The 21,625-nt window shown below is 38.7% G+C and overlaps 1 protein-coding gene across 4 annotated transcripts in view; it reads left to right on the plus strand.

Annotated features, from left to right (window-relative positions):
* Positions 1-21,625, plus strand: part of MCF2 (MCF.2 cell line derived transforming sequence) — a 176,730-nt gene that overhangs the window by 105,880 nt on the left and 49,225 nt on the right. For all 4 annotated transcript variants that reach the window (XR_016313873.1, XM_089684969.1, XM_089684970.1 and 1 more), the window contains 7 exons: positions 2,584-2,769; positions 9,486-9,657; positions 10,352-10,440; positions 16,395-16,483; positions 17,202-17,268; positions 20,049-20,164; positions 20,276-20,345. Coding sequence is in view for 3 of the 4 variants with exons in the window: in XM_089684969.1 (XP_089541095.1) it covers positions 2,584-2,769; positions 9,486-9,657; positions 10,352-10,440; positions 16,395-16,483; positions 17,202-17,268; positions 20,049-20,164; positions 20,276-20,345 (789 nt within the window). In the remaining variant the exon portion in view is untranslated. The remainder of the gene's footprint in view (positions 1-2,583; positions 2,770-9,485; positions 9,658-10,351; positions 10,441-16,394; positions 16,484-17,201; positions 17,269-20,048; positions 20,165-20,275; positions 20,346-21,625) is intronic.

Raw genomic sequence — 21,625 nt, forward strand, 5'->3', positions numbered from 1 at the left:
TAATAGTGATTTTAGCATAGGAAATACACTCTTCAGTCACAGGAAGTATAAGAAGACACATGACCACTGTGGACCACTGTGGATGTGGATTGATATTGATAGTTTTAAAAAAACTCTTAGATGGACATCTTAGCAAACACAATATACAGGAAAATGGGCAGGGCTTTTTTTCTTAGAAAATAAGTGCAGAAAATCCCCCCCTCTAAATCACTTCTCCGCCCCCCCTACCCACTTCTGAGCACCATCCCTTGATTCCTACCCATCTCCCAGTACCGCTCCTTATAGAAACCACAGAGCCAATTATCATTTTGTGGTGCAAAGTAATTCATATGGAATTTGTAAATGATAACAAGAAAAGCAGTAAAATGAATCCCCCCGCAGCCAGCAGCAATAGACCCCCCCCCGGAACAATAAATTCCCCCAGTAACAATACACCCTGGCACAAAATACCACCCCAGCAATAATAGACCCTCAGCAGCAACAGAAGATTCCCCAGCAGCCAGCAACAATAGACTCTCCAGCAGCCAGAAACAGTAGACCTCTCCCTCAACAGTAGATCCCCTCCAGCAACAATAGATCCCCGACCAGCAACAACTCCCTGCGACTGAATAGTTTATTTCTTATGCTAAAATCACTATTAAGACATTTGTATATTGCTATCATATCTCCTCTCAAGTGTCTCTTCTCCAGGGAGAATAAGTTTAACGTTAGTATTAATGTATATTAATGTTAGTCAGGGGCGGACTGACCATTTGGAAACTCAGGCACTGCCCGAGGGCCCGGGGTCAGTAGGGGGCCCCATGAGATGCCCCTGGTACCTTTTTCATAGGCTTTTTTGAGTTTGGGCCAGGACACAGGGGCCCCATGATCCCCTATTGCCCGGGGGCCCCATGAGTTGTCAGTCCGCCCCCGATGTTAGTGTTAGTCGCTCCTAGTAACTGAGGTCCCCCAGTCCACTTATTAACTTAGTTGTCCTTCAGCAACAATAGACCACCATGAAAAAATAGATCCCCTCCAGTAACAATAGATTTTCCAGCAGCCAGCATCAATAGACCTTCCAGCAAACAGCAGCACCCCTTGTCATTGCATACATTCAGTGGTGGAGGTGCTGGAACTATGCTCCCTCATATTCCCCTCTGAAATAAAGCCCTGAATAGGGGAAATAGTTATTTGACATGAACTCACACACCCACACAGGTTGAACTGGATGGACTAGTGTCTTTATTCAACTTTACCAACTACGGTATGTAACAGCTAAAGCTGAAATTAGGTAATTTAAATCCAACAGTCTGCAATATCAGTCAATTACATTTAAATTTAAACTCTTTTCAGGCCTTATGGGTAAAACAAGAGAATCTACCCAAAGAGGGGCACAAACAGCAGTAAAAACCTGATTGGAGTTCTAACACTTTTCCAGTCTGCTAAAACATAATGGTGGAATTCAATAAATATTCTACACTACCTTTCTGATGTTAATCCCCCGTGTTAATGTATTGCACCAAATTCAAGAAGCATGTGCAAACACGTTTGGTTCTGACAGTAACGCAGGCACTAAATTCAGGTAGTCCTAAAATGTGCCACTTTTACATTGTGAAGCAATGAATGAGCCAAATTCAAAATAAAATACAGACAGCTCATATCTTAAGAAAGTGGAGCTAATTAAGACCAGTTCTCTTTTGACATACAGAGAAAGACCCTGGCACAGACAGATTTTGCTAAAGTGTCTTGCATGCATTTTTAAAAGTGGCGCAGCATGCGCCAAATTCAAGTACAAGTTATAGACAGGTCTTTGGTCACAGTGAGTGCTTCCAACTGGTTGGTACAATGCAATTAGCAAATATATTTTTTACTTGATTGTGGAAGTGCATTGTACCACTTTAAGTTTTATTGTAGACTTATTACATCTTCTTCTCCTGAAGAAGCAGTTACTATATGGGAAACGCGTAGAGGAGAGAAACATAGAGATTTTTCCTCCTGGACACCCTTTTGCCTATAATCTTTTATAGTAATACATATTAATATTACCATTTGAATACTATATGGGTCTCCAGAGAGACTTACCTGTGTGAGAGAATATAAAAAATACATATTCTTGTTACCAATTATTATTGATAGGAAAGTTTTTAAAATTGTCAATGTGATTTTTTAAAATGTTTCATGTATTAAAATGTGTATGGTTTATATACATATTGTTTGTTTTGTGAATCCCTGAGTACCACCAAAGTCCAATATTCTCCGGTATGTATTTAGGTACAGGAATTTGGCACACACTGCACCACTTTTCGAATGCAAAAAAGACACTCTTGCAAAATCTGTACATGCCAGTCTTTATGAATTCCAAGGAATGTGATTTTAATGCTGCCTGTGTCTGTGTCCAACCAATTGAATTTTAATTAAAAAATTTCCAAAGCACAGCTCTTTAAAAATAATCTGGCTGCCAATCAGCAGAAAGTGTTTGCATTTTATTTTTATTCTACATACACATCCTATATGCTGTACATGGATTCTGTGTATATAAAACTGAGACTTACTGTCATTATTGACTGAAATGTTATAAAATAATTGTATAAATATGTTTGACAGGCTCTAGAATGCTGTGACCAAGGGGCGTACTTTCTAGCTAACCAGCAAATGGACAAGTGCCAGTCTAGAGAAGGTGCACAGAAAGCTTTACAAGATGTAGATACGTTTCTGGAAAGCTGCACACTCGGTTTTGACCCACAAAGCCTGAAGCATAACTATGAGGCCATTCTAACGGATGAACTAAAGGTAAATTGCAATGTTTTTTCATACTTTCCATAGGGCTGAATGGACCATGTGATCAGGCCCACCTGAAAAACAGGCAGACCAGATTGGACCCGCCGTGTGAAAGGGGTCTAATTCTAGCAGAGAGAATACTTCCCCTTCACTATTTATAATGGCTGCAGAATGTGGACAGATAGAGGAATTTTGGTGCAGAGACATCCTTGTCAGAATAGAGAGAAATATTATATTCTGGTGGGTGATTTAGTCAGTTTTAGGTTGACCTCTTAAATATAAAGTTCTTCATTAGGCACAAGGTTTATTTTTTGAATTGTTCAGGAAAATGTGCTTTGCAAATAAAAGATTTATGAAAAATCATGGAGCACTACTCTCAAAAAAAAGAAATGATATGTATCCCTATTCCCATACTGTGCACTTACAGTATATATTAGATATATAGTGCAGTGGTGTAATGTAATTAAATAAATAAAAAATATTAAAAGTGAAATAGTAAAGTCCTTTCACAATAAAATAATCAAACATGTGAAGGCCTCCTCCTCATTAGGTGACTGGAATCAAACGTAAAAAATGCGCACTCACCGACCGCGCATTTTAAATGCGCATGTGTGTAATTTTATCCAGATGACCAGCCAGGCATGCAGATCCAGAGAACACATAGATCATCCCTCTTAAACACTGACATCAGCCTTGGGTGTAGTAATATACCTCCAGGTCCAGAGAGCCCTCTTGCCCCAAATGATAGGTAGACAGGGGTTCCCCTCCTGGTTCCAGGTACCCCAGAAATGGTAGATGTAGATCTGAAAACCCTCCAGCAAGAGGGTCAAAGAAAAAAGGGAACGCCAATAGTGTAGTAGGTTCAAAACTTTATTGGATCAACAGTAGTTAAGCCAGGGTCACATGTGCATACAAATACCATCGGCCATCAAGCGGACTGGTAAGTGTGAAAAATAAGTAAAACATGTACTAACCCGGCAGAGGTAAGAAACAGAGACCACTGGACCTCCTCGTGGTCTCAGTGGTCAGGAAGACACACTTGCTACTGGCTCCTCCTGAGGCCTTTCGTGCTACGGCACTTCATCAGAGGGTGGACGCCACTACTCTGAGTACATGTTTTACTTATTTTTCACACCAATCCGCTTGATGGCCGATGGTATTTGTATGCACATGTGACCCTGGCTTAACTACTGTTGATCCAATAAAGTTTTGAACCTACTACACTATTGGCGTTCCCTTTTTTCTTTGACCCTCTTGCTGGAGGGTTTCAGATCTACATCTACCATTTCTGGGGTACCTGGAACCAGGAGGGGAACCCCTGTCTACCTATCATTTGGGGCAAGAGGGCTCTCTGGACCTGGAGGTATATTACTACACCCAAGGCTGATGTCAGTGTTTAAGAGGGATGATCTATGTGTTCTCTGGATCTGCATGCCTGACTGGTCATCTGGATAAAATTACACACATGTGCATTTAAAATGCGCGGTCGGTGAGTGCGCATTTTTTAAGTTTGATTCCAGTCACCTAATTAGGAGGAGGCCTTCACATGTTTGATTATTTTATTGTGAAAGGACTTTACGAACTATTTCACTTTTAATATTTTTTATTTATTTAATTACATTACAGCGCTGCACTATATATCTAATATTCTTGTTATGAGGTCCAGTGATTCCTTGGAGTGTTTCAGCAGCTGATTTTTGAGCGCTCGCTTTACTTTTATTCTATACTTACAGTATATACATTATATTGCAATTACACATTAAAGGCTAAATCCATCCACTCAAGGGTGAGGCTTCGGTTCAGAGTAGGCAGGGCTGGATTGATTCGATCACCAGTTTCTTATTGTTCTCAGGGCCTAAAATGGAGAGAAATCCTTACCAACAATGCGGTTTTTGACAAAGTATCCCATTCCACTCCCTTAACTTTCTATATTTCAAATTGAATCTTGGAAATACAGAAACCAAAGCCAATATAATGGGGTTGGCGGTACACTTAACCAGGAACTAGGCCTTATTCCCAAAATAGTAGATGGTTTGTTAGTTAACCCTTTTACTACAATTCAAAATAATATACAGTACATTTGTTTTGAAGATTTGGTTGGACTTAGGTTGTTTAGCAGTGATAACATTATTACCTTTTCAGTTTTTTTTATTGAATTTAAACAACTCAGCAGTAAAGTTTGCCATTCAAGTGGTAGTGCCATACAAAAGTGCAACAATAAAGATTGCAAAAAAGGGGTTCATGGACAAAAATAGCATTAAAATGCTGTGTAAGGTAGAGCTGAACATCGGAATACAAACACACGCAATACGTGTAGACAACCCCAACTTGCGGGAATAATCACACTTAAGAGTATTAGGAGTGCAAGACAATCTATTGAACTTAGGCAGTTCTAAAGGACATTCTGTAGGATAGAAAAGCAAAGAAAGAAAGAGGGGAATCAGGAGGTCCAATGGTAGCTGCAGCAAGCCAGTTGTTGGTGAAGAGAGCCTCTTGGTATGTGCATGGGTCTTGACCAAGGTTCCAGTAAGAACAGATCAAAGTCCTCCGGCAAGTAGTTGTGCACCCACAGTTACCAGATTTTCAGGTGTTCCGAAATCCGGTCCAGCAGCCTGGCCTCTATTTTGTTGTGGATCATAAATTGCATTACTCTATGCTTCACCTCAATGAGACAGATTGAGGGTTTATTATTATTATACAGGATTTATATAGCGCCAATAGTTTGCTCAGCGCTTTACTGTATAAAGGGAGACAATACAGCAACAATACAGTTCAATACAAGAGGGATAGGAGGGCCCTGCTCCTTGGAGCTTACAATCTAGGATTACATTAATATATAATAATTGAATATTGAGAAGCCATTGACAATCTCTGGACCTAAGTACATTGTTGCTTTTCATGGCCATAGGGTGCTTCCCTTCATACAGGAGCTACATGCAGACGTTTCTGACCAAGACAAGTGGCTTATTCATTGGTGTAGCAGACAGTACAATCCATTAACTGTACTGGAGCTTGATAGGGCATATTTATGCTGGCACCACCTACTACACAGTTATTTACTGCTGTATTTACTAATATGCAAACATTGTAAACATTACAAAGTATTCTTCCATTTTCAGATTGGATATTTCCTGGACTGCATATGACAAACGTGTAAAGGATATATATAGGCATGATTCAAATTTACCCACAAATCTCCATTTTCCTGCTGGATCATGCTCAGCATTATATTTTATTTTACCTTGTTCCTACAAGGATAGGTAAAGTTCCAAAGTCCAGCAGAGGGAATCTTAGGACTGACAAAACACTGCTTGGGATTTTTTTGCATTAGCAATGATGTCAGCTTGCACCAAGTAGTTAGGAGCATATTGGATTCCCAGCAGGATAATAGGATAGTTTTTTCTGTACTTGCAGCACATTTAAAGGGATAAAATATGTGGAAAGTATATGCACGTGAAGAGATGTACTGCATATGTTTATTTCTTTTTAATTTTGCCTAGATGTACTATATACTTAAATAAAACCTTCCATTACTGTTTTATAAGTCTCAAAGTAGCCTGCTATGTATGCTAGTTGGCAGATTGAAGTCATTGGAGAGAAACTATTCTGCGTGCCATGGAAGCAGTACAGCACAATGGTGCTAACAGTGGCAGTGGAAAAATGAATGAATACATCAGAATTAAACACTGTTTATTAGTTGAAAAGCCTTTTATGGCAGCACTCTACAAGAAAGGCAGAAATTGCAGCTGTACATTTTTTAATGAAGACTCTTGAGATCCTGCTTGATTTGTGACCTATTTTTCAGAATCCTGAATTCAACATTATTTACAACATCTGGCAAAAACACGTATACTTATGAGTACTTAATTACTGGGTATATCTTGAAATTCTTGTCTATCGTGTGCCCTTCCATATGGAGGGCTGTTATTTTGGGAAGTTTTTTATATACCTTCTGGAATTTTTTTATAGAGGAATGGACATTTTTGTCATTTTCCAAAACTGAAAATATGATGATTTCAGCGTTAAAACAAACTCACAAGTACAGCTGTTTTCAAGACGTAGTGGTGAAGATTTAGGTGTGTTTTTTGTTATGTTAATATTACAGCTAAAGGTAATTTTCTGTAATTTTCTGTACCGCAAGTGTGAATGCTTCCTAAGATTGAGGGTTTGACTGGACCATTGATTTTATGGTCGTAAGCCACTCTGGTATAGCTTTGGCTGTATGCTTCAGATAATAGAATATCTCTCCCTTTTCTCCTAAGTCCTTTGCAGACTTAAACTGGTTATCCTGTAGAACTGCTCTGTGTTTTGACCCATCCATCTTCACCAGTCCCTGTCAATGAAAAGTATTTACACAATATAATGCTATCACCATCATTGTTCACTCATGGTTTGTACAATTAAGTTCTGTTTTTGTCTTATCAGACCAGAACATTTTTACTGCATGTTTATTTTCTCTTCCATGTGGTTGTTTAACCACTTGCCTACTGTGCACTTTTATCCCCTTTCTGCCCAAGGGTGATTTTCAGCTTTCAGTGCTGTCACATTTTGACTGACAATTACGCGGTCATGAAACACTGTACCCAAACAACATTTTTATCATTTTTTGAGACAGATATAGCTTTCTTTTGGTGGTATTTAATCACCACTGGGTTTTTTTTATTCTTTTGCTAAACAAACTAAATAAGACTGAAAATGTTGAAAAAAAAAGTTTTTTCTTAGTTTCTGTTATAACATTTTGTAAATAAGTTATTTTTCTCCTTCACTGATGTGCACTAATGAGGCTGCAGTAATGGGCACTGATAGGCAGCACTGATGGGCACTGATAGACTGCACTGATAAGGAGGCACTGATGGGCATTGACAGGCATCACTGGTGGGCATTGGCAGGCATCACTGGTGGGCACTGAAAGGTAGCACTTATATATGGCACTGATAGGGGCACTTATGGACACTGATAAGTGGCAATAATTGGAACTGTTAGGTGGCACTGACTGGCACTGATAGGCAGCACTGACTGACACTGATAGGCAACACTGACTGGCACTGATAAGCAGCACTGAAAGGCACTGATATGTGGCATTGATGTGCACTGATATGTGAGATTGATGGACTCTGGTATGTGGCAGTGATGGGCACTGACAGGTGGCAATTAGGGGCACTGATAGGTGGCACTGATGGGGCTACACTGATCATCAGGGCACTGTTGATCAGTGCCCTGATGATCAGTGTGGATGTCCCCTCTGAGGAATGCCACTTACCGGATCTCCTCTCCTCATGCGCTGTCAGCGTGAGGAGAGGACTGCCGATAACTGGCATTTCCTGTTTAAATGTGATCAGCTGTGATTGGACACAGCTGATCACATGATAGAGCCTACGTCATCGGCTCTTTACTGTGATCGGTGATCCGCTGTGTCCCAGGGACACAGCGCACCACTGATCGCCGCACCATGCGCTCCTGGGGCAAGCATGCACAGCTAGAGTGAGAAGACGTCATATGATGTCCTCCCAGAACAAGAGAGCTTTTCCTTATATGGCAGGTGGGAGGCGGTTAAAAACTTCAAAGAGTTTTTTTTTGCAAAGGCTTTATTCTAATTGCGCACTAAGACCAAGATCAAAATCTATAAAGTGCCCAGTTATTCCATGAATGTTTTTTTATCACATAGATTTAATGGCAGGATCAATTTCATTGCACTCATTTCATCTTACTATGCAAATTATTTTCTTATTTAGCAGATTAATATTCGAGCAGTATTGAATTTTTAGTTTTTATTTTAAAAGTTTTTTTTTTAAAGCTTGCAAAATATTGCTGATTCATTTTCCTGTTCAGTATGGTGGACTACTGTATTGTGACATACAATTCCAATTCAATCTACTTTAATTCCAGGTTGTAACATTACTAAATTTTTTCACAAGGGTAACATTTGTTTAACAAAAAGACATTTAAATGGGTCCTTAAAGTAAACCTGTACTGTGAGAATGACAAGAGCTGCTTGCTGACCTACTTCCGAAAAATGCTTGTGACTTGATTGTCTCTCGCATATATATTTGTTGACCCACTGAGCTGGAACAAAAATTAAATAGATTAATTCAGAACTCCTAATCTACATGCTTGGTTAATGCCTGAGAAAGAACAAATGCCATTTGATCAACATTGACAATCAGTTAACTGGCATTTCTAGAAGGATAGGTTATCAGTGACAGCCCTGTGTCTCTCGGTACAGTCACCTTTTATAAAATATCAAAAAGCCCATGCATTAAAGTATACAGTATGTAATCCCTAACAATGAACTTCTCTTATTTATTAACTTTTGTTCCATTAAATGTACAACTAAAATCAAATTACATGTACAATGCAGTTTGAATAGTTCAAACACAGCCTGTTGATCTTATCAGAAATTCAGAGCTGCCCTGTGGCCTATGTTATCTCAGAGATGCTTTTTGGCCCTCCTAGTTCTTTTTTTTTTTACAGAATATTTAGCCATTGTGACATAGAGATGTGAGAGTAGCAGTGATTCGAGTAGTTTAGCAGAAACCACTAAGAGGGATGATACCACTTTATCCTCAGTCCCTTTTGCTCACTTGACATAGTCTTTACTATACATAAAGGTATGCATAGCTATTATTAGAGCAAGACAGTAATTCCACAATTCATATTAGACAGAGAATTGCACGTATTACTCTTATTATAGTTGCTTTATAAAGATTCATTTGATTTTGACTCAATAGGCTCAGATTGAGGCTGTTCACATGAAGATGGAAAACATGCGAGATTTGTTTGAAAACCGGCAGGCCAGCCTAAAGAAGTTGGCTGACAAGCAAGTACGTCCAGTGCAGTTAGTGGCTCCTCGACCTGAGAATCCCCCCAGATCAAAGTCTCCCCTGTTCTCCCCAAAGCATGGTAATTGGTTTATGTAATATGTCTGTATATAAATTGTCAGAATTGTATCTGTTTAATGTTTTGTGCCAATTAACATGCAACTGTTGTGACTTTGTCAGGACTAAAATAAGAGCCTAAATGCTAATCATCTACTGTCATCTTGGACCCGTTATCATAGTAAACTTTATTAAAGGAATACTCCAAGCAAATAACATAATGCAGTCTTAAGTAGGCAAAATTAAAATAGTTGCTTGCATCTGCATTATATGTTTGGCTACATAATAGCTGTTGACAAAGAAAGGATGGAAGTCAGTTTTGGAATAGTGGGAAGAGCCATATAAATTTGTTTATGCCACATCGATAACCATATATTCAGAAACACTATTGTCTATTTTACATATATAGAAAGGCACCTAAAGTACATTTGTTTAACTTGTTTTCCTAATGTTTCCTGGTCCAAAAAATATTGTGGACATATTGGTGGAATGTAACATCTTTCGTAAAACATATGCTTGGTGACATAAAGGGGACTTACTACAGTCCAAGGTCATTAATCTTATCAACATAGTTTTCACTTTTTTGTCAGAACAGGAAGAAGTTATTCTACCACTTCCATGGTATTTACGCTGATTGCTCTATGCTATTTATGGCTGTGTTACTTTAGCTTCTATGCAAAAGTTATATTGTCATATTGTTTTTTGATCTTGAAATAAAGGTATGGATTTCAATTCAAGTCTCAAGTTCTCATTTGACATAACGTTGCCAGGGAAACGGACCACACGGAAAATGCAAACTTCTCGTAAGGTAACAATTGTCATGAAAGCATGCTTGTCTTCCATTTGCACCACAGAAAATGGATATTTAATTAACCATACTGACAGACATGCTTGCAGTTTATTTAATAGACTGGGTAAAAGACCATAATCTGCTATAACCAAATTTTACCAGCAAGTGATTTTTTTTGTGGTAGGGAAATTTCTGATTTTGTTTCAAAACGTGAGTATTAACCAAAGCGTGCTGATCCAACTAATAGTCTTTTCCTTGGCGGAGTTGAAAACGTTTAAACAGCCTAAGTTACTGCCTAGTCAGTAACAGGGGCGGACTGACAACTCATGGGGCCCCCGGGCAATAGGGGATCATGGGGCCCCTGTGTCCTTGCCCAAACTCAAAAAAGCCTATGAAAAAGGTACCAGGGCATCTTATGGGGCCCCCTACTGACCCCGGGCCCTCGGGCAGTGCCCGAGTTTCCAAATGGTCAGTCCGCCCCTGGTCAGTAACTATCCTGTGCATATTGATGCTTTTAGATGAGTACAACTTCCACCATCTTAAGTGTGGCAATTGTATCAGGGCCCAGGCTACCTCCTACAGCCCTCTATTGACTAGAGCAGGGGTGGCCAACCTGCAGCTCTCCAGCTGCTGCAGGACTACAAGTTCCATCATGCCTCTGCAAGTCAGTAACTTTCCATCTTTGCAATGCCTCATGGAAAATGTAGTTCCACAACAGCTGGAGAGCCACAGGTTAGCCACCCCTGGACTAGAGCATGCAAGTGGGTAGCTATATTGCTGCCATTCTATCTGCACCAAAGGCTGAGCACAGCCTCACTGCAAATGAGAGGTGTAGTGAGTGTCAGGCACTCTGTGGTATTATGGAGGATCACTACACTGCTCATCACTAGATGGAAGTACCATTTACTATCTAGTATAGCTGAGAGATGAGGAAATGAGGGATACCAGTAGTCAACCATACATATACAGTATGTAACTGCAGTTTAGTAGTAAAGGTTCTGGAGAACATGACCCCCCACTACTTTTATACTTTTGTTGATCAGTCTAATAACAAAGATAATAATCTGGTCCAGCTGAACAAACCTGTGCCAACTAATCCTTGCTAAATAAGTAATCATATTATCTACTAGTTTGCATATTTAGTCCAGCTAATAATCAAAATCAAATTAAACATAATCTGCTTCAGAGGTGCCTGCTGGATTAAGTTGCACATTCATTCTAGTGTTCTCCTAAGTCTGAAATTTTCCCTTGTGCCTCTCCAAGTACAGCTATCTATAAATACCAAAGTACTTCTCTTCAAAGCATACTTGTTTGTTCTTATTAAAACTGTACATCAAAGTGTTTGTAAGATTTTGTGTACTGGGAATAACTGATCATACCTTTATTTCTTAATACTGCCATTTTTTACCTAAATAGCCATCATAACATCCATAAGCAGAGATTGATGATCTTCTGTAGGTGCTAAAAGAAATTAAGAATATAGCAACCTAGGGAGATCTGCCACTATTATGTGAAAATTTATTTGCAATTTAGCTTTCTCATATGTGTTACATTTGTCATGTGTGGAAAATGTGGTACCCTTAAAATGATGTAATCTGATGGTTTGGCAGAGCATCCCCCATGTTCTTTTGGCTGGCTTTGGAGCACCATGTATACACCTGTTTTAAAAACACTTCAGTAAACACATAGGGGTTGAGTTACTAAAACTGGAAAGTGCAAAATCTGGTGTAATTCTGCATAGAAACCAATCAGCTTCCAGGTTTTATTGTCAAAGCTTAATTAAACTCGCTGAAGTTAGTAGCTGATCAGCTATCATACACAGCTGCAACAGATTTTGTACTCTCCAGTTTAGTAAATCAACTTCACAGTTTTACTCAGCAATTTTTATTGCTGTCTGTGTCCCCACTGTGAGAATTTGCCCTCTCTATTTTCCCCAGTGACCATTATCACTGCAAATGAAATTGATAGTGAAACCAAAATTTAAGTCATCACTAGAATAGGATTTAAGGGGAAGTCCTCCAATTGGAAAACCTGTTGTGGTGACAACTATCTAAGAGGGGACATTCTCACCGTGGATAGATTTCTTAGAAGTTCTGTTTTTTTTTCTACAGAAGAAAAAGTAAAGAGTGATCTCCTCAGCTGAGTTGCAGACAGCTAAAAAAAATATATAAAAAATACCCCAAAAAATTTTGGCTTTAGTTATACTTTAAATCTAGGCAAGTGTTGGTTGAAGTCGTTCATTCAGAGACTATTGGTTAGGCAGCCAATGGATGATTTTATTTTCCTTACCTTCCATTACAAGTGGAAAGAAAGCAATTCCACCAACAACATATTCAGTGTTGATGAGGGAATGTCTCCCACAGCGCTATTGTGTTCTGCCAGAGGGGAGGGGGACACAGGGAGCCTTCCCAGCCTTCAGAACACAATGAATACTTCTAGCAGCTATAGCTGCTAGAAGTAATGGTATGTAAAAAAATATGATGGGCTGATTGTACCCAATTCGATTGATGAATTTACCTGGGTACAATCAGCATGCCCATACATGGATTGAATCTCGGCCGTTCTCTGCTGAACCGGCCAAATTTCGTACCATGTATGGCCAGCTTTAGATTATCTCATAGTACCGTAGTTTGTCTTCCCTGCATCCTTGAAGCCAGAAACAAGATGTAATTCTCCTACATTCTCCTTTAAATTATTATGTTATACTACAATCATAGATGGAGGATCCATCATTGCCAAGTGATGCCATAATGTGGCTTTGTAATGACCACTCTAAGGAATTTTGTTTGGGACATTTTGCCACTGCAGGTCCTGAGAGATTTTAGAAGACAGCATATAACTATAGTTTCCAGTAACTACACAAATCTGAAATAACAGTATAGAATTTATCCTTATACATAACAGTAATAGGAAAAAGGTAATCAACACTGAATACAACCTTAAAATACATTAAAAATTACAAAAAACTGTGAGGCTTATCTTCAAAATATGGTCTATCTCTGAAATTCAGCACGTCGGTTTTTCAGCTAAGACTCAGTAGGCTAGTGAGTGTAGAGCGTGTGGACACTCTGGAGTTAAAGCAGGTGATTGGTCTCTAGTAGTTGCTGCATTGCAGCAGTTTTCCCTTGTATCATCCAAAGAGCATTTTAACTTATAGATGTTACCAGACATATAGGTGTTTTTGTAACAGTAAAAAATAGAAGATTTTTGTTTTTGTGAGACAAATAAGTTTGTAATAATTTTCCATATTTACCTATGATTATTTACAATTAAATCAGCATATCCTACAACAAACTGAAACCTGAAATGGATCATAAAGTCACATTCCCAATTAACATTGGTTCATTTTATATATTTTGTCCAGTAATATTAAGGAGCTTCAATTACGAAAATAAGTTATACGTATTGTTACTACTTACATTTATTAAAGTGGTACTGTGGACATTAAAAGTGACTTAATTGCTTACACACCTTTCAATAGGACTCACTCTGGTTAAAATCATTTGTGTTTCCTAAACCTTTTGTGAGGAGCCAAGAGTAGTGTAAAAGTGCAACACAAACAGTGTTAGTGGTATTTAAGAAAACATATGAAAAACACTTTAGCTTATTTATGAAAACTGGTGAGAAAGTGGAGCTCACAGCAGCCAACTAGAAATAAGTGGTGCAAATAATGAATGAGGTCTGAATATGCACAACAGTTGTACTTTTCTAGGGGAATAGCAAGCTTGGAGATAAACTTTTGCTGTAGGTTTCACTATTGGATTTGCCTAGACCTGGTCCTTAATAAAGCCAGACACCACTGTTCTTAGCATAGGACAGTTTGTGAATTCTAATACTTTTACAACATTACCCTGTTATAACCTGATGGTAAACATTACTTACATCCTAACATTTTAACTACCCTTAAAATTAACTCTGAACCCGAATCTTAACATTTTACTTAATACTAAACCTAACATATAAAATTACTACAAAACCTGGACTAACTACTTAATCTTTAATCTATCTCTCACATTTAATTCTATGAATTAACCCTAAACCTCAAAGCACAATTCCACGCTGCTGTTAAATCTACCCATGCAGTGTAGACCTGGTCCTGCATTGTACTTGGGAACTGATAACATGGAGTGGAGGAAGTCTGCTGCAGCAAGGTAAAGGCTAAGTATTTTTATCTATTTATATCCACCCTAGCCAATTATACATTTAACCCTTGCAGCGAACGGGAACCCAATTGCATGGGTAGATTTAACAACAGCCTGAAGTGGGGCTTTGACGTATAATTTAATATGTAAAAATACTAGACTTTTGCCCAATTGCTAACCTTAACCCCAAACCCTAAGGCTAATCTAACCCCTAAATTAATCTCTAAAGCTAAATAATCTATAAAGGACCATATTTATTGGTTGTCTGAACTACTGCCACTAAAAAAGATAAAATTTCCCTACCAAAATCTAAGCATAGAAAACCACTGTTGTGCTGAAGGAAAGGCTTCTGCATTGGCTGGTGCTTTTTGCATATCAAAAGGCTTTCCTTGATGTTTAGATCTCATGGTAGAAGAGAAGACTATAAATAGCACAGATCACTATGAAAATTGCCAAAAACTACCACAGGCAATATGGGGCTTCTGAGACACAACCCAGAGCTAGACCTAGGGACACAGTGCATAGGCATGGGTCTGGTGGCCCAGTCATCCAAAAAGCCTGGCTGGACCTAACCCTCAGAAGCATTTTGGAGCAATCCATTGTTCTCACAGTAGGGTGAGCTGTGGAAGTTAATGTAGTAAACTGAGAGGAGGAAAAATGCAGAACAATTGAAGATAGTCAGGCTTTAGATTGTTATGTAAATCAGGCCCAGTGAATCTGAGAAATACTAACCGGCTGGTTAGTAAGAAGTTTAGAATCCTGAGTACCTCCCAGAGTCAAGGGAGGAGTTTGAAGTAATGTTTTGAAAGTGTATAACATACCCTTTTCTTTCCTTTGGTCAAGGAGAAGACTATAAATAGCACAGATCAGCATGAAAAATGCAAAAAAAACTACCACAGGCAGTATGGGGCTTCTGAGACACAACCCAGAACTAGACCTAGGGATACAGTTCAAAGGCATGGGTCTGGTGGCCCAGCCATCCAAAAAGCCTAGCTGGACCTAACCCTAAAAAGCAATTTGGAGCAACCCATTGTACTCACAGTAAAGTGAACTGTGGGAGTTAATCTAGTAAACTGCCAGGAGGGCAAAGGCAAAACAATTGAAGATAGTCAAGCTTTAGATTGTTATGTAAATTAGGCCCATTGAATCCAGCTGGTTAGTAAGAAGTTTAGAATCCTGAGAACCTCCCAGAGTCAAGGGAGGAGCCTAAAATTATGTTTCGAAAGTGTATAACATACTCTTCTAACTACTGACCACAAAGTCTTCTAAATACCAATATGTACCTCAGTGGTATTGCTTACCCTCCTTCTTGAAAAGTGTCTGAAAAAACTATGTTGCCCATTTGTATATAGTAGTCACATTCAGCACGACTGTTTTAAAATGCTGAAGACGTTTCACTGATCATCTAAGCAGCTTCTTCAGTTGCTTAAATGTTTAGAAGCTGGCTTGGTGAGCAGTGAAATGTCTTTAATATTACAAAACAAGTCCTGTGAAATGTGACTAACTACTACTAGCTATACCATGTACTGAATGAGAATCTTCACAGATATTTTGCTAAGTGAAACAAAAGAGAGTTGTCAAATGTCTGCTTTTTGCAACACAGTCTGCTGTTCTTTTACACACTCTGGGAGAGATTTACTAAAACTGGTACACTCCTAATCTGGTGCAGCTGTGCATGATAGCCAATCAACTTCTAACATCAGCTTGTTCAATTAAGCTTTTTCTATGCAGAGCTGCAGCAGATTTTGCTCCATACAGTTTTAATAAATAACTCTCTGTGTTATAGCTCATGTACTTTATAGTTAATTATGTGAACTATTTAAATTTCAGATTGAGGTGATGCATGACTATCAAGAAAAAAGAAATTCCTTACAATTTTTTATATCAGAAAGTGAAGACAGTTTAGACATACTTAAAGGGTAAGACCATTGTTCCTATTTGTGCTGATAATTTGTATTATTTTCTGTCATTTTCATTTGTGCTTATATAGACAAGATAACTTCAGCTACATCTTTGCTTTGGTCATTCTAAGAAGATACAGCTGTTAGGTTTATAATAGGTTGATGGATCCAGTCGCTACAATCTGTGGATACAGGGGTAATTGGAGAAGAGGTGCTGTAGTGTAAGATAGCGATAGTCTTTTAACGTTTGCTCAAAGTGGCTGGTGTTATTTTTGTATTGTCCTTTTAAAAGAACAATTTATTAAATAAAAAAAAAACTTAAAAGGGCACTTTCAACACCTGTCTGATCCTGACCTCATCTTAAGTATAGTGATCTTATTGCTACTGTCAAATATATATTTATCATCCAAATATAAAAAAGAAATATGCACCAATAAAGCTATCTGTGGGTAAAAGATATATCAGTAAAGACCACAGGTGCTTCAAAGAAATCATTATTTACAGTAATTTGCTTTGGATTGATTATGGAAGGCTATCTCAGGGGTGCATTGCTGACTGTGCCCCTTTTGAGAAGATGTCCCCACAAAGGTTTCTTTTCTCTCCTGTTGTGTCAGTGGGGGCAGCAGACATCTGAGGTTCCAAGGCTTCCTTTTCCTATTCCAACCTAAAAACAAGGGGTTTGGTCTGGAGTCCCACTTTACATTTATTTAAAAAGTATTTTTCTATTTTGTTTCAGGCATGTTATCCATGAGCTCATAGAGACTGAACGGATCTATGTGGAAGAACTTTACACTATTTTACTGGTGTGTAAGACACTTGAGTACAATTTGTTTCTGATTGCCAGGCTTCCTTTACAATACTTTCCACGTCTCTGACCAGGAATAAGCATGTAGCAACAATGTCAATGAAAAGTCAGATCTACATACTTCCTTCAAGTCAGTGAATGAGAAAGTACTGAAACCTTTGGAAAAGCAAGGCATCCAATGAACTGGCATTTTCAATACATTGATAACAATAGCTGCCTACATGTTTTCTAAGTACACGTTTAAGTTTTCTTTTTAAACATATATGCTCCTAATATAGGGGTCTCCAAAATTTTAAGTACAAGGGGCACTTTGTATATGTTACTAATTTTTGCAGGCTGAAAAAAAATTTGTTTTATGAATAACAAATGTATAAATATGTTTTACTTGGATAATTTTTGGAATAAGACTGATATGATTCAAAATAAAAGAAAGAAAGAAAGTCAGTAAAAAAAGCCAAGTCTCCCCTTACATCAGAGTCTGCCTTATAAGCCCCCCTTACATCATCTTTTGAGTCTCCCCTTACATCAGAGTCCCCCTTTCATCAAGTCCCTCCTTACACCAGGGTAGCCATCAATGCCCTCCTTACATCAGGGCCTCCATCAGATTCCTCATTTACATCAGGGTCCCCATCAGAGTCTCTCTTACATCAGGGTCTTTATTAGAGCCCTTCTTTTATAGGAGTCTATCTTGGGAGTTCTCTTTACATCAGAAACCCCATCAGAGCCCTTCTTACATCTGATTCCCTATGGGTGGTTTGCCTTTACCTTGCTCACAGAATCATTACAGCAACAGGGTAAGATCCTGGAGGCAGAGCAGATATGTTTTGTCCTGCTGGGGTGAGCAAGTCATCTGTTGCTAGGAAACTGGCAGTCCTAGCAACCAACTTGGAGAAAAACAGCACAGTGGGTAGAACCTGACCCTAGCTGTGTACAGTATTTATTATGTGGGCTCTGTCTTAATACAATATATTCAAATCTCCAGACCAGTTATCTTCTTACATTAGTTTACTGCTGGTCCTTATTCAGCATTTTAATGACTGGACACGCCAATGATACTAGAGTTCCTGGTATAAACAGGCATTTTCAGAGTCCCTGTTATAATATGCAAGGATTTTCGGGCTCATAGGCAAGTCATTCATGCAAAATGGCTTATGTTTAGGCTCAGCCTGAGATGAGTTTGAGATAAGCATGGGATGTGTTTAGATACATGTGCACTGATCTATGAGGAAAAATAAAAGCAAACCAAAGCATAGCAAAAGGAAAAAAGACGTGTTCTGTGCTCCATAAGTTGGAAACTCAGACACTACGTTCCACATCTGTTAATATGCTTGTTAATATGCTTCACAAACCGATGTCAGACACAAAACACAGAAGTCTGAGTATACCAGCCCTAAATAAATCACATAACTCAATGAAGCGCCCTTTATAAGTTTAAAGCTCTAGGCAACTAGCTACATACACACATGGACTACCTACAACGTGAATCATTTTATCTAACAAAGATGATTTAACTACATTCAGGTAGTTCTGTATAGTACTGCATGCCAAGTGCAGTAAAAAGATATTGCTGGTGTATGATACACCCCAGCCTGCGGCTGGACAATGAAGGAGCAGCAGCAGACTGCTAAAGTCAATTCTGCTCTCTCACCTCCTGTAAGCATGTTTACAATGAGACTGAAAGCACTCTAAAAAGACATAGAATTGTGATTAGGTCAGATTAAATATAGTTTTTTTTTTGTAGAAGTAAAGGTAAAAGAATGTAACCAGATCCTAAGCAGAACTGCACAGTACAGAAGACCAACAAATTGTCAAGCGGTTGTAAGGGGCCTTAATGGGTATAATATGAACAATGTAATTGTATAAAAAAACATAGTACAAAACCTTATTAGGCCTCATGTACACTGCTACTCCTAAACGTGAGTTTAGAAGCTTTTGGTGTTTTTTTGCCAAAGCCACTGAAGTCAACTCAGTAAAAGCCTATGTGTCCATATGCACATAGGCTTTTTCTAGAGTTTAGGAGCAGCAGAGTTTAGGGGCAGTTGAATGTTCCTCTTCTAAATGCAGAATAATCCCGCTTAGAAGAGGAATGTTTTGGCCAAAAAACACTGAACGCAGCAAAAACGAGTGTAAACGCATCTAATCGTTAGCCGCGTTTAGCACTTGGGCATTTATCCATATCAATGGAAAATACTTTAGCCAATAAAATGAATAAACATCCAAGCGCTAAACGCGACACTGCGTTTCAATGCGTTTTTGCCACGTTTAGCATTTTTCTGCTGCCAAGAGAATTTAACGACTAGGTGAGTTCATGTGTACATGAGGCCCAAGAATAACATAAATAAAATATACATTTAAAGCCGGCCATCAAGTTTGAATATATACAATTTAGGACCAATCATATTAACCATATGGATAGTAACACCAATGGTTAAGCCCCCCTCCCCATTAGGAAGGACTATACTGTAATTGCAGCCAAAATTCCCTGCCAAAATCCCAACGTGTTTTGAGACTTGCTCTTCCTCAGGGATAACGTATTGGACATTGTATACATCTCACATGGTCAACAACCCCTGACCTGAGTAACACATGTTAAAGACCTAGTAGTGCATGCAAGGGGGTCCAACCTATCACTTGGGGAATGAAGGACAGAACCAGACTACCACAGAAATCCCATAGGAGCACTTCAACTAAACAACAATAGGGTCCATCTGGCGGCACAGCTGGCCACCACCAACCACTAAGACAGCAGCAGTTTAATTAAATGTCTTCCTTTTCTAGGGGTATAGATCTGAGATGGAAAATCCAGCAATGATCCGACTAATGCCACCTTCTTTGAGGAATACAAAGAATATTCTGTTTGGAAATATGCCAGAAATATATGAGTTCCACAACAAGTGAGATAATAAATATACTAAAAAGTCTAGCATTTCAAGAAAGAAATATAGTATTATTTTGCCCATACTGTAAATAACCCTATGTAATGTTTTGTGTTTAATTGTGGACAGAATATTTCTACTGAGCCTCGAAAGCTGCATTGAAGCACCAGAAAGAGTGGGGTTCTGTTTTTTAGAAAGGGTAGGTAACTAAACTTTTTACTATTGTAGTTTCTGGACTCAAAACCTTGTGTGTTATGTTGCCTGGTTATTTTAGTTTTGGTAAAAAGCTTATGAATTGAATTGCTTACACCCTAATGATTTCTTATATCTTTTGGGGACTGTGGTGGGATATTGCTGCACCTGAGTAGCCAGACCCATCCATGAATCACACTCATGATAAGGTCTATATAATAAAATATAGATAAATATTAGCTTTTAACTTATGTCATGGAGACTTCTGTAGGACTACCACTGCTGTAATAGAGAGAATGAGAATTCCAGGCTAGGGAAGTTGGGCAAGGGTCAAAATGACTGGGTTTGGTGAGTTAGGAGAATGACAGACTTACGGCTGAGAACTCAGGTAAATTTTTATTCATCATGAGAATAAAAATGATAACCAGCACATTTCTGAGATTAACCGATCCCACTGCAACAGAGCAGGTGAGGGTTTGAAGAAAACTGCTGAAAGTGGGGATGCTGCAGTTAATTTCTCAAGCAAGGATTAAAGTGGATCTAAAAGTAGAACTTTTTTTTATCTTAATGCATTTTTTGCATTAAGGTAAAAAAATTTAGGACATGCTGTGCCCCCTCCTCCTCTAAACACTCTCCTCAGTCCTGGATTGATCTAGAGCTGTGCCCAACTGCAATCTTTTCTCCTCTCTGCCTCTTCACATAGGGACTGACAGGAAGCAATGGGAGCCATTGGCTTCTGCTGCTGTCAGTCAAATTCAATGAGGAGGAATTAGGGGGGTAAGGTTGAGCTACACTATGTGTGTCTATAAACACAGACAGTGCGGCTTGGTTTGAGCCTGCGTAAGTTCCTCTATAGCACACAGCTTGCTATAGGAGCACTCAGAGAAGAGGAGACAGAAGCGCTGGTGGGGGACTCCAAAAGAGGAGGTTCAGGATTGCTCTGTGCAGTACCATTGCACAGAGCAGGTAAGTATAACCCGCTTGTTACTTTGAAAAAAATCTAGGAGCCTTTACAATTACTTTAAGTGCCTGTTTTAATTACTTACTGCTGTCAGTCTTCGCACATATGAAGTCTTAGAAAGCATCTTCTTAACTAAAATATTAACAGGTTTAAATAGTTATGAAAATCATGACCCAGCTCTTTGCCAACATATATCCATTTAAGTGTCTAAAAATAAGGAAATTATGTTGCTGGCTTCTGCAGTCGATGAGGAACCAGCATTCACAGAAAAAAGACATATCCATTTTCTGCAAATTGGCTTTTCCGGATTCATCATCAAATCTAAT

Source organism: Staurois parvus, unplaced genomic scaffold, assembly GCF_062004578.1.
Source record: "Staurois parvus isolate SC_StPar_1 unplaced genomic scaffold, SC_StPar_1.0 ptg000361l, whole genome shotgun sequence".
Taxonomy (NCBI): domain Eukaryota; kingdom Metazoa; phylum Chordata; class Amphibia; order Anura; family Ranidae; genus Staurois; species Staurois parvus.